At 41.5% G+C, this 13,021-nt stretch overlaps 1 protein-coding gene across 3 annotated transcripts in view; it reads left to right on the forward strand.

The window, feature by feature from the left end:
* LOC130163754 (ankyrin repeat and BTB/POZ domain-containing protein 3-A) overlaps positions 1-13,021 on the forward strand; it is a 166,538-nt gene that overhangs the window by 105,189 nt on the left and 48,328 nt on the right. For all 3 annotated transcript variants that reach the window (XM_056368112.1, XM_056368113.1, XM_056368114.1), the window contains exon 2: positions 11,429-11,578. In XM_056368112.1, coding sequence (XP_056224087.1) covers positions 11,429-11,578 — 150 coding nt within the window. The remainder of the gene's footprint in view (positions 1-11,428; positions 11,579-13,021) is intronic.

The following is a 13,021-nucleotide window of genomic DNA, read 5'->3' on the forward strand; positions in this document are numbered from 1 at the left end:
ACTAGTTGATCAATCGAATGCTAATAAAAGATTGGAGAAATGTTCAGGTCAGCGAGCAGCAACTGAAGATCACAACAAGACTGCAGGTACAGAGCCACGCTAGCGGCACCGAGAGACCGAAACGCTCATTACACACCAGAAAAGCAACTTTGATTGGTGAGAAATGTTTAGAATAGCTAATGCTGCAGTCATGTGATATGTTATAGGCATTATTGTTACGAGCAGGAATTGAGTGATCATCCATGTAGGTCAATATTGAAGTTAAAGATATCCAGAGTTTCTGACTGCTACACAACTCAACATCAATTCAAGTGAACCAAAATGCACAATTACAAAACCAGGTGAGAACGTTCTCTCCTCTGATTGGTCAGATTGTCTGTCTGGCTGGAGCAGGAAAAGTAAACACAGGAAGAAGGTTACAGGAACCGGCGAGCTCAGACTCATGAGCTCACCTGCTGCTGGGGTCGGATCGAGTTCAGAACTCTTTCACACCAAAAACTAAAACCGCTCCAGAGTTCGTTCGGGACCGGACCGAGACCGCCTCCTCCAAAGGGTCTGGTTGGGAAAACGAACCAGGGTTTGGTTTAAACCGGAACCTAAAGAGTGCAGGTGTGCAGGTGTGGAAGCACCTTTAGTCTCAAAGTACAACCAAGGCTGATGAGGCGTTTTTAGAGGTGACATTATCCTTTCATGCAACATATCACAAAGTTGATATGTTGACTCAAATGAAAGTTACAAGCCAAAACAATCTCGCAATTAAATCTCAGAGTGGGAGTTCTGACGTCCTCAGACTCTTTACATATCTCATGCATCTTGGAAGTCGGAGAAACTGTGCCATGTACCTGTTTCATATTAAGATCAGTCAGATCAGTCTGAACCCTCCATCCTCACTGAGTCACCTCATGCACTGATAACATTTCTCATCGGAGAATAGAGTGACTCTTATCTCTGTCTCAAAGAATCGCACTGTTTTCACCTCCTCCTTTGTGTCTAAAGTAAACTCGAGTTAAGTTTTATGCTGCTTAAATGTTTTGAATGTGAGGCAGTAGTTTCATGTTCAGCTTTGATCCTCCATGTTCAATAATAACTGTAGGACCCCCGTGTCACCCCTTTTAGGTGCAGGAGTGCAGGGACTTCCATTTAGAGCTGCTCTCACGCTGTGTGAGAAAGATAATAGTAGTTCTCTTTCAGACCCTTTGTGTGTTGTCTGTCTGCGGAGCGAGCGGGCGGGCAGACACCCAGCTCTGAGAGCCGCTGAAATAAATGTTTATAAGGGCGATGCTAGAATATGGAACCCACACCGAACTGAGCTGTTATCCATGATGTAGTAGGTGCTCGTCAGTGATTACCGCAGACTGGACTTCTACATATACAGACAGCTGGTGAAGGCTGATATAATGACTGAAAAAGGACAATCTTCTCCTTTATTTTCTATATGGCAGGCCGGCTAACTTTAATTGAGATAGCTGCAGTTGGTCCAAGTATCAGCAGTTTGAATTTGGCAATTTCTTGGGGCAGTTATTCTTTCTAAAATGGTACATAGCCATTTAGGTTTTATTATTATTTATTTTGCTTAATTTATAAAATGATTTATTTTACAAAGCATGTCCCAAAAGATGATTTTATCCTCTGCATACAAATCAGACACAAGGTATTTATACAGTGTGTTATAAATAACTTATTATTTATAAGTGTAGGGCAGCTACATACAGTAACACATCTTAAGCTTCAGAAAAATAACTTTTGTTTATATCCAGCCTAATTATTTTTCAGGAGGAGCTGTCAACACACTAGTAACACACAAGTTTAAAAGCAAAATAACTTTAAAGTGTAACGTTTGCTGAATAGCGGCCCCTTTGGCCACAGGCGGGAATTACAGCAAAATGACACATTGAATCTGACTTCATTTCCCAAGATTCCCCTGCATCATTTGCTTTAAATACAGTCTACTGTATACTATAATATACAGTAGACTGGATATAAATCACCTTTACTTTAAATTTAAGGTCATTTTGTTTGCACCACATAAACATATGACTACATTTACATATGTAATTGATCATAGATTAAATCAATGACATGATCTTAATCTGATTAAGGCTTTAATCTGCTAAACTCATATATACACAGCAGATGATAGACGTCTTTGTGAGAACAGAATTTAATAGTCAAGTCAGTAAATTAGTAAATAAATATGAACTAAGTAAGAGGAGCTTCTGTTTGGAATATTTACCTCCCACACGGTATGTGTCCTCAAGGTCATGCGTAAATCTCCAGGCTCAAAGATGCAATTTAATACTTTATTTATTCTCTCTATTTGGAGGTGGCTGTGTGTATCTGATGCAGACAGGCTGTGTGGTAGAGAAGCACGTGAACGGCATCATATCCAGCTTTACTTTAGGTGAACAACACCTCTTTGCTCTTTCAGAAAACAATATTTCACAAGAAAACCAAAAAAAATGTGACAAAACTTCTCTTTAAATTAGAATCTGCACACGGCTTCAGATTTGTTTGCATGCAGATAGGTTTTCACACCACATTTGTGTTGCCATACGGTGACGCCTGGTATGTATATACACGATTGTGAGATAGTATAACTGGTTCAGCTGCCGACGTCAACAAACCATGTGTTTTATTATTCTTTTTTAGACGAGATGAAAGCTGCCGATCAGCTGTGGAGCCACAGAGCTGAAACCGCATTTAAAAACGTGCGTGCCCATACACCACTGCCATTAAGGCACATGGGGACTGTACATATGAATGTGCTTTTGCCCACTCAGATCATTTTCCCTGCTCTTTTCTCTTACTGCTGTGGGCCACCACCAACAGCTGGGTCATGGATCTGTGGCTGACATTTGCAGTTAGCCTGTTGGGTCGGCTGTTTAATCATTTTGGCCATTTCACTGCTAATGTGGTCTGAGTCCCAAGTACATTCATTCATTATTGATGAGAGAATAAATGTCTCTGTGGTATACTAGATGCAGCAATTACCCGACTGAATCATCCCCGTTATGATGAGATGCTTTTTGTTGGTCATCCACATGTATGTGGCTCTGGGGCTTAAAAACTCAGAGTTTTCTTGTGTATATGCTGTTTTTTCTTTTTCTTTTTCTTTTTTTTTTCCCCAGCTCAGCCAATCACCACGCTGTTAGGCAGCAGTCGCCTGTTGCCGTGGCAACTACCTGTTAATATTCCGGCAGAGTTTTCTCACTGACAAGGGGGGGGGAGACCGCCACTTTCTCGCTACAGAAAATCGATTGGACATTCCTGGAGAAAATAGGGGAGTTGAGCCATGTGGTCGGGGGGGGGGGGGGGGGGGGGGGGGCGGGAGCGGTTGCCGCAGTACCTGCACCTGCACATGTCTGGGGTGATGGTTCATGGCGTCAGTGACCTCACTAACCTTGAGCGGCAGAGGCTTACTGCAAATAGAAATGGCATCATCATGATTTAGGTTTAATGGCCAGTCATTTTCGCAAAAGTGTTTTTTCTTCCGCTGAGATTTTCTCTCGAGGAGCCTGTCGAAAGGTCAGGTGTTAAAGAATGGAGCTTTCTTTGCTCTTGAGTGGTTAAGGCCATTCAGAAGGGATTAGTTGTCTATCATAAAAAGGGACAGCGTTGATCACGAATCCCATTATGCCCCCGGCTTGATCTCAAACAGTCCAGACAATCCCATCACCCATCTCTTTTCTGAAAAGACCCTTTTTAAATGGTTTCTTTTCTCAAGCAGGAGGCAGGAAAATCTGCATACGGAGCTATTAATTACATTCACACACACTCACACACATATATGGGTTTGCTTGTGTCGCATGAGCAAGCATGTAGAAGCAAATAATGAATTTCCAAAGAACCATATGTGGAGCTGATGATAAGTTGATTAACGGAAAGTAATTGTTAACGTCACTTTGTAAGTAAAAATTTCCCAATTATGAAAAGTATCTTTGTGTTTTTTAACAAATAAACACATGTATGATGATTTTTGAACACCAAACCATTAATGGAGAAAATAACCTGCACATTAATCAATCATTAAAAAGTAATTGTTAGTTTTAGCCCCACCTATATATCAAGAAATATCGATAATTCAGTAACAGCCTTGCTTTTGCAAAAGACTCAGACATGAAAAAAAGTTATATAATACAATTCTGGTGTGACCATTTTTATCAGAAGTCAGCAGCAGAGGTGCAGGGAAACGAGAGGTATTGCCTCTGGCTCGGTGAGAAAACCTAACAAGGATAATAAGACTATTCTTTATGAGTAATGCACGAATGCTGAAACTGTCTGCAAGAGAAAAACAGTCTGAATTCAAAATGTCAAGGTGCACCATTAAACCTGCAGTGTTTTTCTCAAAGCAAAATTCATTGTACTGTCACCCGGTGTGCAGTGCTCCTGAGGTTGGTTTAAAAGTGTTTGGGGGTGACTTTTGGACTTCACAGTCATCTCTCGGAGGATTTTGGGAGTTTTTTTTTTGTTAAGTTCTGTCAGGTTGTTAGAGGCCCTGAAGCTTTTCATTTCAGTTAAGGGATTACACTCTCCTTCGTCAACTTAAACCTTCTCAGAAACCTCCGGACAATGTTGAAACTTCTTTGTCACGAGGCTGAGAGTGAGGCTGAGTGTTGATACTCTGAAGATTCAAGGTTCTCAGTTCAAAAATGTTGATGGATGAATCTGCCAGGTTTAGCTCCTTGACATTCGCCCCTTTAACAGACCTTTAACTGTTCGTAGCAGGAATGTTTTGCCTGTATTCTGCCTCGCCGTTCTGTATAAACACATCACAGAATGGGGGGGGGCATTGGGGTCATGGCTGTTCCAACAATAAGCCGGCAGCGTGTGTAAAAGGGAGAACTGGCATGGTGTGCGGCGGCGGCGGCGGCGACAGCCAGAGCCGGAGGTATATTGTTTTCAGGTTGTCTGAATATACTTCCACCCGTCCCATTCTCCTGGACACAATATCACAATAACACCTTGACAGAACTTCTTCAAATTTGGCACAAACATTCACTTGGACTCAAGGATCAACTGATTAGATTTTGGAGTCAAAGGTCAAGGTCATATGCTTCTGGATGAACAGGAATGTAACGCGAAACTAGTCTGAGTGGCGGAGGGATACAACTGCGAGGCGGTAATTCATGTTTAGCTTTGCACAGAGCCAGGCTAGCTGTTTTCTGCTGCTTGTAGTCTTTATGCTAAGCTAACTGTGCCATGGCGCAATATTCGAGCTACTAAAACTCGACTATGTGAATCAAGCAGCTGAAAAAATTGATCTAATATCAACTTAATCTTACTAACGAGCTCCGAGCGTCTCAGGAAACAGTGAAAAGTGGGAGTACTAGTGGCTTGTGAGCTAGCTGCTAACACACTGCCTGTTTACTAATCTTTTGCAGAGCAGTTTACACCTCGAAAGAGGAGCATGAAATTAAAGTTGATGGTGCAGCACAGCTAATAAGCTACGATAGCGTGCTTCAGCTGTCAAACGTCAGCAAGCTCAGGGCAGTTTTCATGAACTAGCAGGTGAAGATACAGGATCCCACTGAAATGAACTGATTCTGCTGCAAAATCTCACCATTTTAAATAGGGATCGACCGATTATCGGCCGGGCCGATTATCGCCGCCGATATTCAGCATTTTGACGCATATCGGCATCGGCCTTTTTTAAAATTCGACAGCCGATAAGAGATCAATTTAAAACTGGGTTATTTTGGCTATGATGCAGCCGCGCCTCTCTGTCTGCTGTCACTACTCTGTCGCCAGCATTGTCCCACCCACAGCACCATCTGATTGGTTACAAGCAGAGCCACGGTAACAGCCAATCAGCAGTGTAAGCGGTGCATGAACAGTCCTTACACACACGGTGGAGAAGGTCCGGAGAGCAAATACTTGTTTTGAAGGTAAGTTAAGGCAGCAGAGTTTCCCGAAATTGTAATAAAAATCCCAGTCCTCTACAACTCACAACTACTAGTAAGATTACTGTGAGCCCATTAACGTTATATAAACATAAGCGGCAGCTCTGCTGCTCGCAGTCCCTCCAGACGTGCCTGTTAATCACTTGAAACAAGGTTGCTGATAATATCGATATGTCCGGTTTTATTGCAGGGAAGCCCGTCGAGGTGAAGGCTGGTTAGCTTTTAGCGTAACGTTAACCCATCGGTCCGCGGCTCTAGATGCTCAGCAGACTGTAGCAATGGGGAGACTGTCTGTTATGGTAGAGAATAGTGTGTGTTTGTGTGGAAGTCACATGAGAAACTCTACAACTCACGACTACTAACGTTACTGTGAGGCCCAAGACGTTGGCGGCAGCTGTCTGTTCCTACGATAAACACTGATTATTAAAGTGAAGATGCTTTAGGCTATTTAGTGTTTAATCACTTGAAACAAGGTTACTGATAACATTGATACTGAAATAGTTATAAAAGTAAGAAGTGTGTGTGAGAAAGAGAGACACAGAGAGAGAGAGAGATTGCAGGGAAGCACGTTGAGGGGATGGCTAGTGAATAGTGTGTGTGTGTGTGTGTTTGTGTTTGTGTTTGTGTAAGCCACATGAGAAGCTGCAGAAACTGACAGCAAGTACCGTCTGTCTGAGTGAAAACTGTAGGGCAATAATGGCTGTTTAACTACCAAGTACTTTACCTTTTTCTGTGTTGATTGAGAGATCCCAAGCAGCAGAAAATGACATATTGTTAGATGAAGTGTGTCCTGAAGCTGTCTTTGATAGTTTCTTGTAGAGAGGAGCAGGATATTGCTGTTCAAGACTTAAGACATAATGTAACTGCATCATAAAGCCTACATGAACTGCATTCTTCAAACTGCAAACTTCAGGGAACTATTTATTTATTTATTTAAATTTTCAGTTAACTTTATAAGAGATGCTGCTGACCCTGGGAACTCCTTGCACTTTTTGTTTTTGTTTGAACTTAAAACAAAGATAAGTGAAAGATTAACATTTCAGTTATATTGAAATTTTGGAAAACTTTATTTACTGTAGAAAACTTTAGTGAGCTATTTATTTGTTTAAGTTTTCATTTAACTTTATAAGACATGCTGCTGAGCCTGGGAGTTCCCTGCATTTTTTGTTAGAATTTTAAAACAAAGATATCTATTGTCTAAGAAAAAAAAAACTTTAACATGTTGCAAATCTGAAAAGCTGTTAAATAAACATATGATTAAAGGCATTTGAACAAAGTTAAGTGGAATTTTTCCATTATTCAAAATTTTCACGCCAATATTTTCCCTTTTATTGCAAATAAATATCGGCTCCAAATATCGGTTATCGGCCTCCTTGACTACTAATAATCGGTATCGGTATCGGCCCTGAAAAAACCATATCGGTCGATCTCTAATTTTAAATGCATCCGGGCCTTGAGTTTCCTCTTCTTCCTCAACCATGACCCACTGAGCAAGATGCGTTTGGATAACATACCTTGGGAAGTCAAATTTTCTTCTCTTTTTGACTGTTGCATCCTCTGTATATCTCTGTGGATTGAGGGGAATCCTGCATTGTGTTATTGTGTCGCTTCTTTTTGAACCGTTTTCACTTCATCAGACTCGTGTAAACATCAAAAATGTGGCTGAGAAGTCGCTTCGTTAACGTATTGGCAGCTCAAGGCTTTAAAGCTGGGTAGTATCAAAGAGTGGCATCTTTGTTTTACAGTTTCAAGCTGTGTGAGTTATTAATTGCTTTGATCCAGGCTGTGTGAGTTTTTGTGTCTTTATTTTTTTCGCCTCTGCTTTTCTGCAAAAATAATTGTCCAAGCCTTTTTCTGGAATGATCTATTCCTGTACAGAAAGCTGTCGTGTGTGTGTGTGTGTGTGTGTGTGTGTGTGTGTGTGGTGTGTGTGTGTGTGTGTGTGTGTGTGTGTGTGTGTGTGTATTTGCCTGCACAGCTCAATATTCTCTACATTATTTACGACGACTTGCATGAGCAGCAGTATTTCTGCGGAGGTGACTCAGGGGAGTTCGGTACAGACGCTTTGAGCTCTAAAGTAGTCTTGTCCCCGTGACCCAGTCTCCCGTCTTCATCTGCCCGACAGCAATAGAGATGCAGGGAGCCCCGGAATAGAAAACGCAGGTTATATCTGTTTATCTGGGATTAGACTGTTTCTGAAGTGTACGTAGATATATTCTGCTGAGCTCATCCAATTGCCTCGGAGGTCACGGAGAGATGTGGTTGAAGTGACACAGAAATATGAGGTTATAAAACACGCCTGTTACGCCTCTGAGTCTCATGTTGCTTGTCATTTTTTAATCAGACGTTTGTGTCAGCATCCCCGCCTCTTCCTTTCTTCTTTTTTTTTTTGCTTCTTCATCTCCAAGGGGGCCAGGCTGGCTTCTTTCTCACCTCTGATGTTTATTACACAAACACCACCTAGGATCAAATATTCCTACTTTTTTTTTTTTTTTTCTATGTGGAGAAGCCAAGTGTTAGTGAGAGATAACATGTAGAGGGAGTGGGAGGTGAGGAAAGAGAGAGCTGCAGACTTGTTTATACGTCTTGATCTGACGGGATGAATAATTCAGCAAAGGGCTCCCCGGCACCCCAGAATTATATTAAAAGAACAGTTTGGGCAGTTGGGGGGGGGCGAAGTTGGCTAACAGCAAAAGATGGGAGTCTGTGATTACAGAGAGCACCGTGAATTATTTAAACCTGTTTCCCCCCCAACACACACACACACACACACACACACACAAAACATACAAGTGCAAAATCTCTGTGAAAGCCAATATGGCTTCAGTGATTAGAGGAGATTTCTCTGCGACAGGAGATGGAGAGGCACTGACAGCTTCCTTTTTACCCGAGGTCTGAGGAATCCTCGCTTTTCTGTTTGCCGTCAGCTGTCTGAAGTCTTCTTTCAGAGGTTTAACTCTGCTTCTGCTTTTTTGAGCTTTGCTCTCCCTAGGCGTTTGCAGTGCTGAACCTAGTGCAGGGCAAAGCTGTTTACTCTTGTTTAGAAAAACACGCTTTACTCCCAGTTTAGCTGTATAAATTCCTGGAATCATGTTTATTCATTGAACAGATGTAGTCGACCTTATCACAGTTTGAGATTATAAAGTTAAAGCTGCTATGATCAGTATTTATAAAAATCAACCATTAGTTGAGTGGCTACGTGTATGTGCAAGATGTTGGAACAAGTAGGGATGTAACGAGTCTCCACATCGATGGTTCGGTTCAGTCGCAGTTCGTTGCAAACGTTAAACCCCCCTAATAACAAACCCTCAGTCAACTCTGCAATTCCTCTGCAACTTTATCCTTCTGGTTCACTCTCACTGTGTCATTTCCACACACACAGCAGGCGACTGTTTACAGCTATTTCTCTAAGGGTTTGGGGGGAGAGGGCGACTTAAATTATCAGGTGTCCAGAAACACAACTTCAAGTGAATGTTAATGCCGCTCTGCATCTGCTGCATGTGAAATGAGGGAAGAGTTTGCGAAGTTCACTGCATCAACTTAAGAGGTGCTAAAATGTCAGAGTTGTGTTTACAGCTCGTATACACTTTCCCCAAGCAGCCAAAAAAAACAGTTAGCTCAGCTCATTTCATACCAAACACCTAACTTTAAGGGTCCCCTGGAAACAAACTGCATCCTACCTCGTCTAAAGGCATCACATCGTAGCTTCCTCTTCATCGCATCCCACTGCCCCAGTATGTATCTTCTGTATATCTATGGATTGGAAACATGGCTAACCATTTTCTTTTCCTTGAACAAAAAGACCAGTAGTTGTGTGAAGAATAAAAGCTTGAAATAGGAACATACGAAGAGCAAAATTGTTGGTTTTGGGAAAGTAACAAAAAGTGTTTGAATGTGTTTTTTTTTTTTAATTTGGAGGTTCCATAAATCTGATTCCAAGAGCTTTTCAATCACTATATTTCAGTGTGAAGCAGCTCCTGATTACACCTTCAAATGAAATGAATAAGGTCTGGAAAAAAAAAAAACACCAGCAAATCTCCAAATCAGTGCTCTCTGAGGAACCTGTCTTCTCTTTGCAAGACAGCAGCGGAACAAAACTGCCGACCAAAACAATCCGTTATTGTTTCAGCGTCACATATTTCACTCAAGCAATTCCATTTGAGACACACCCTAATACCAGCTGCTCCATCAATACTGCTCAGCGGTCGAACAGCAATGGAAAAAGCTGTTATAATAATTACTGTGTGTTCTAAAAGAAGCCGACCTCCACGGAAAAAGGCTGTGGGAAGAAGCGGGAGCGGGACTCCGACTGGGGAATACTGGAATTCTTGGGCTGGACGCTGTGGGAAGAAGAGATGGTGGGAGGAATCCGGAGCTGGAGAACTCCCTGTCGGGAAAACTCCTGCTAAATGAGGCTCGTGAGCCTGTGGCTGCTGCATGGGCCTTTTGTCTTATGTGTTGGCATCAAACACAGACAAAATTGACTAAGTTCCTCCATGTTGTAATTACTATTTGTTGGGGAAACGGCGTATCCCCATGCGCCGTGTCATTAGGATTAGCACTCGGCGGGGTATTGCTTTCCATTCTCCTGTAGCAAAAAAAAAAACTCAATATCCCATCTGTCACAAGCCATTCTCTGCAGCTAAACAAAGCCTGGCTACAGTAACAGCACCTAAATGGATTAATCCTCTTCAGCCAACATTATCTGCTGCACCTTGTTTGCAGGGAGAGAGAAAAAAAAGCATGCACACTAAACACACCTGTGATCACTACAAGATGTTATGTAAAAGGGAAACACACATCCCAGCGCTGCTTATGTTCAAGGCCATGCTTTGGATTCACAGCTTTGAAGTAACAAATGTGGCTCGCAACCTAATTGGCTCAATTAGAATTCAAGCGATGAAGTAGAAGTCGAGAGGAGAGTGATATCGAGCTACAAGAGGCCTCGAGTTTCAGCGAAGAGACGATTTATTTCACAGATCGTAAGCAGCTCTGCTAAAATTCTGCACTTTGAGTCGTGTAATTTCGACGTTGACAGAAACCTTTGTGTAAAAGACCCGCCGCGCATCACCAGAGACAAAATGAATCAGACTCCCGTTCATTAAAATGTTCAGTCGGAGTTTGTATTCATGATACCGCCTGGGCTGGTCTCAAAGAGTCAAGAGGTACATTGTGTTATTAACCTGCAACTGTGTCTCCTTGTTAAATCCTTTTAAAGAAATGTTTGCTCTGGAGCTGCTGCATGTGAAATGAACATGGGTTTTTTTTTTTTTTAAAACTCCACTTTACCAACTCTGCTTTGGATATACTGAAAGTGCTGATTGGTGTTTTCCCCCTGCTTTTTCTACACTTCCTACAGTTTGCATCCCCTTGTTATTCCAGAGCTGGTGATTCATTTGACATCAGCATAAAGCGAGAAGCTGAAATGTGCTGCTGAGGGAAAACTTTTTCTGGTAGTTCGAGCCAATATAGGATTCATAAGTCTCTCCTCTGTTTGACCTCTTGCCTCTGCTGTGCACTGTCTGCAGGTGTGCTGAGCCTGCCGGAGAGTCTGAACCTGCACCGGGACCAGCAGCGCTCCGGGAGGGGCGGAGAGGGTCATGGATACACTCAGGCCGAGCTCCGCACGCTGGAACAGTCGCTGCTCGCGACCCGGGTTGGAAGCATCGCAGAGCTGAGTGAGTGCAGTTTAACCATCATTATTCAGTTCGCGGTGCGTGTCTGAGAATTTCAACCCAGTAGGAGAGAAACAAAATATGAATACAAAAGTCCTAATTTATTTATGCATGAAAATAAGTTTTCAGATTTCCCTATTCTGGTATTTGAAAAATATTTGTGACAAAACTTTTCCTCCCACACAACCACCTGTTATTTTGGGGGATCTCCCTCCGCTGTCTCTGTTCAAAGATGGTCTTCAGCAGTTGCCGTGGGACACTGTAAAACTACTGTATTACATGTATAAAAATCCCTCATTTATAGAAAATAATGAAAGTAGACAAGTCTCCAGACTCAAACTGGATGAACTGGACTGAAGGTGAAAGAGAAGCAACCTGCAGGTGCAACTTCTGAACCAGTGTCGCAACAAACTTTATACCGAACAAGATTTGATTTCCTCTGTAGAAAGACGTCATGAGTGAGTCACAGTCAGAGTCATACATTTAGATTAAATTCACGATTTAAGATTCATTGATTCATTGTTTTATCTTCATTATCTTTTTATTTGTTCTCTGCTTTAACTTTAGAAACTCTGTTTGAAACTTTTGACCAATTAATTTTGATGCAGTAACATTTTCCGTTGGCGACAAGCATCTTCACACAAAATGACTATAAGATTAGATTTAGAGAAAAAATTCAGAAATATTTTCAAGCTGCTCTTGAGACATCAATGTTAACTGATGACATTTAATTACTCCCTGTGGCATTTAATGGATGCAAACTACATGTGGAATTCATAACTGATCAGATTCAGTTAATATTAAGATCAGTCTCTCAGCTCCATGTTGCATATTTTCACTGTTTTGTGTTGTAGTTCACAGACTTTCACAAAGATAATGCATGAATTATAAAAACTCTTCAATATCTACAGCACATATGATCACCTGGTGGAGACTGAGCCGCTTGCTTCATGGTAAAGATCCAATATCAGCCAGTCATTTAGTGTAGCTTCCAACTTAAGCTAAAAACCTGCCTCCTTCAACATTAGCTGGTATTAGAATAATAATGGAGTTTTATTAACAGTCTGTACTTGGAAAACTGAGTTTAAAGGGCACATAATGATCCATTTAAATGCTCTTTTTGAACCTTTTCTATCCAGCTGAAATTAAATTCTATAAATTCTTGTGAGTTCTATTAAAAAATGGAATAAACGAAAAAAATTCTAATTTAAAAATATTAAATATTGACATGAAATATTAGCGACTTAGGGCTACAGTAATTGGCCCGCAGAAGCTAATGTTTGATGAGCAACACTATGTAAGTTCAGCGTCCAGCACATTATAAATGCAGCAGTAATTGTTCTGCACATTAAACTTGATCTGTTCCACGACTTATTTCCTTATCCATTTTCCAAATAGCCCCATTAATGTGAAGGAATGCACACTCCCCATCCCTGTGTGCTGTCA

Source organism: Seriola aureovittata, chromosome 22 (genome assembly GCF_021018895.1).
Source record: "Seriola aureovittata isolate HTS-2021-v1 ecotype China chromosome 22, ASM2101889v1, whole genome shotgun sequence".
Lineage (NCBI taxonomy): Eukaryota > Metazoa > Chordata > Actinopteri > Carangiformes > Carangidae > Seriola > Seriola aureovittata.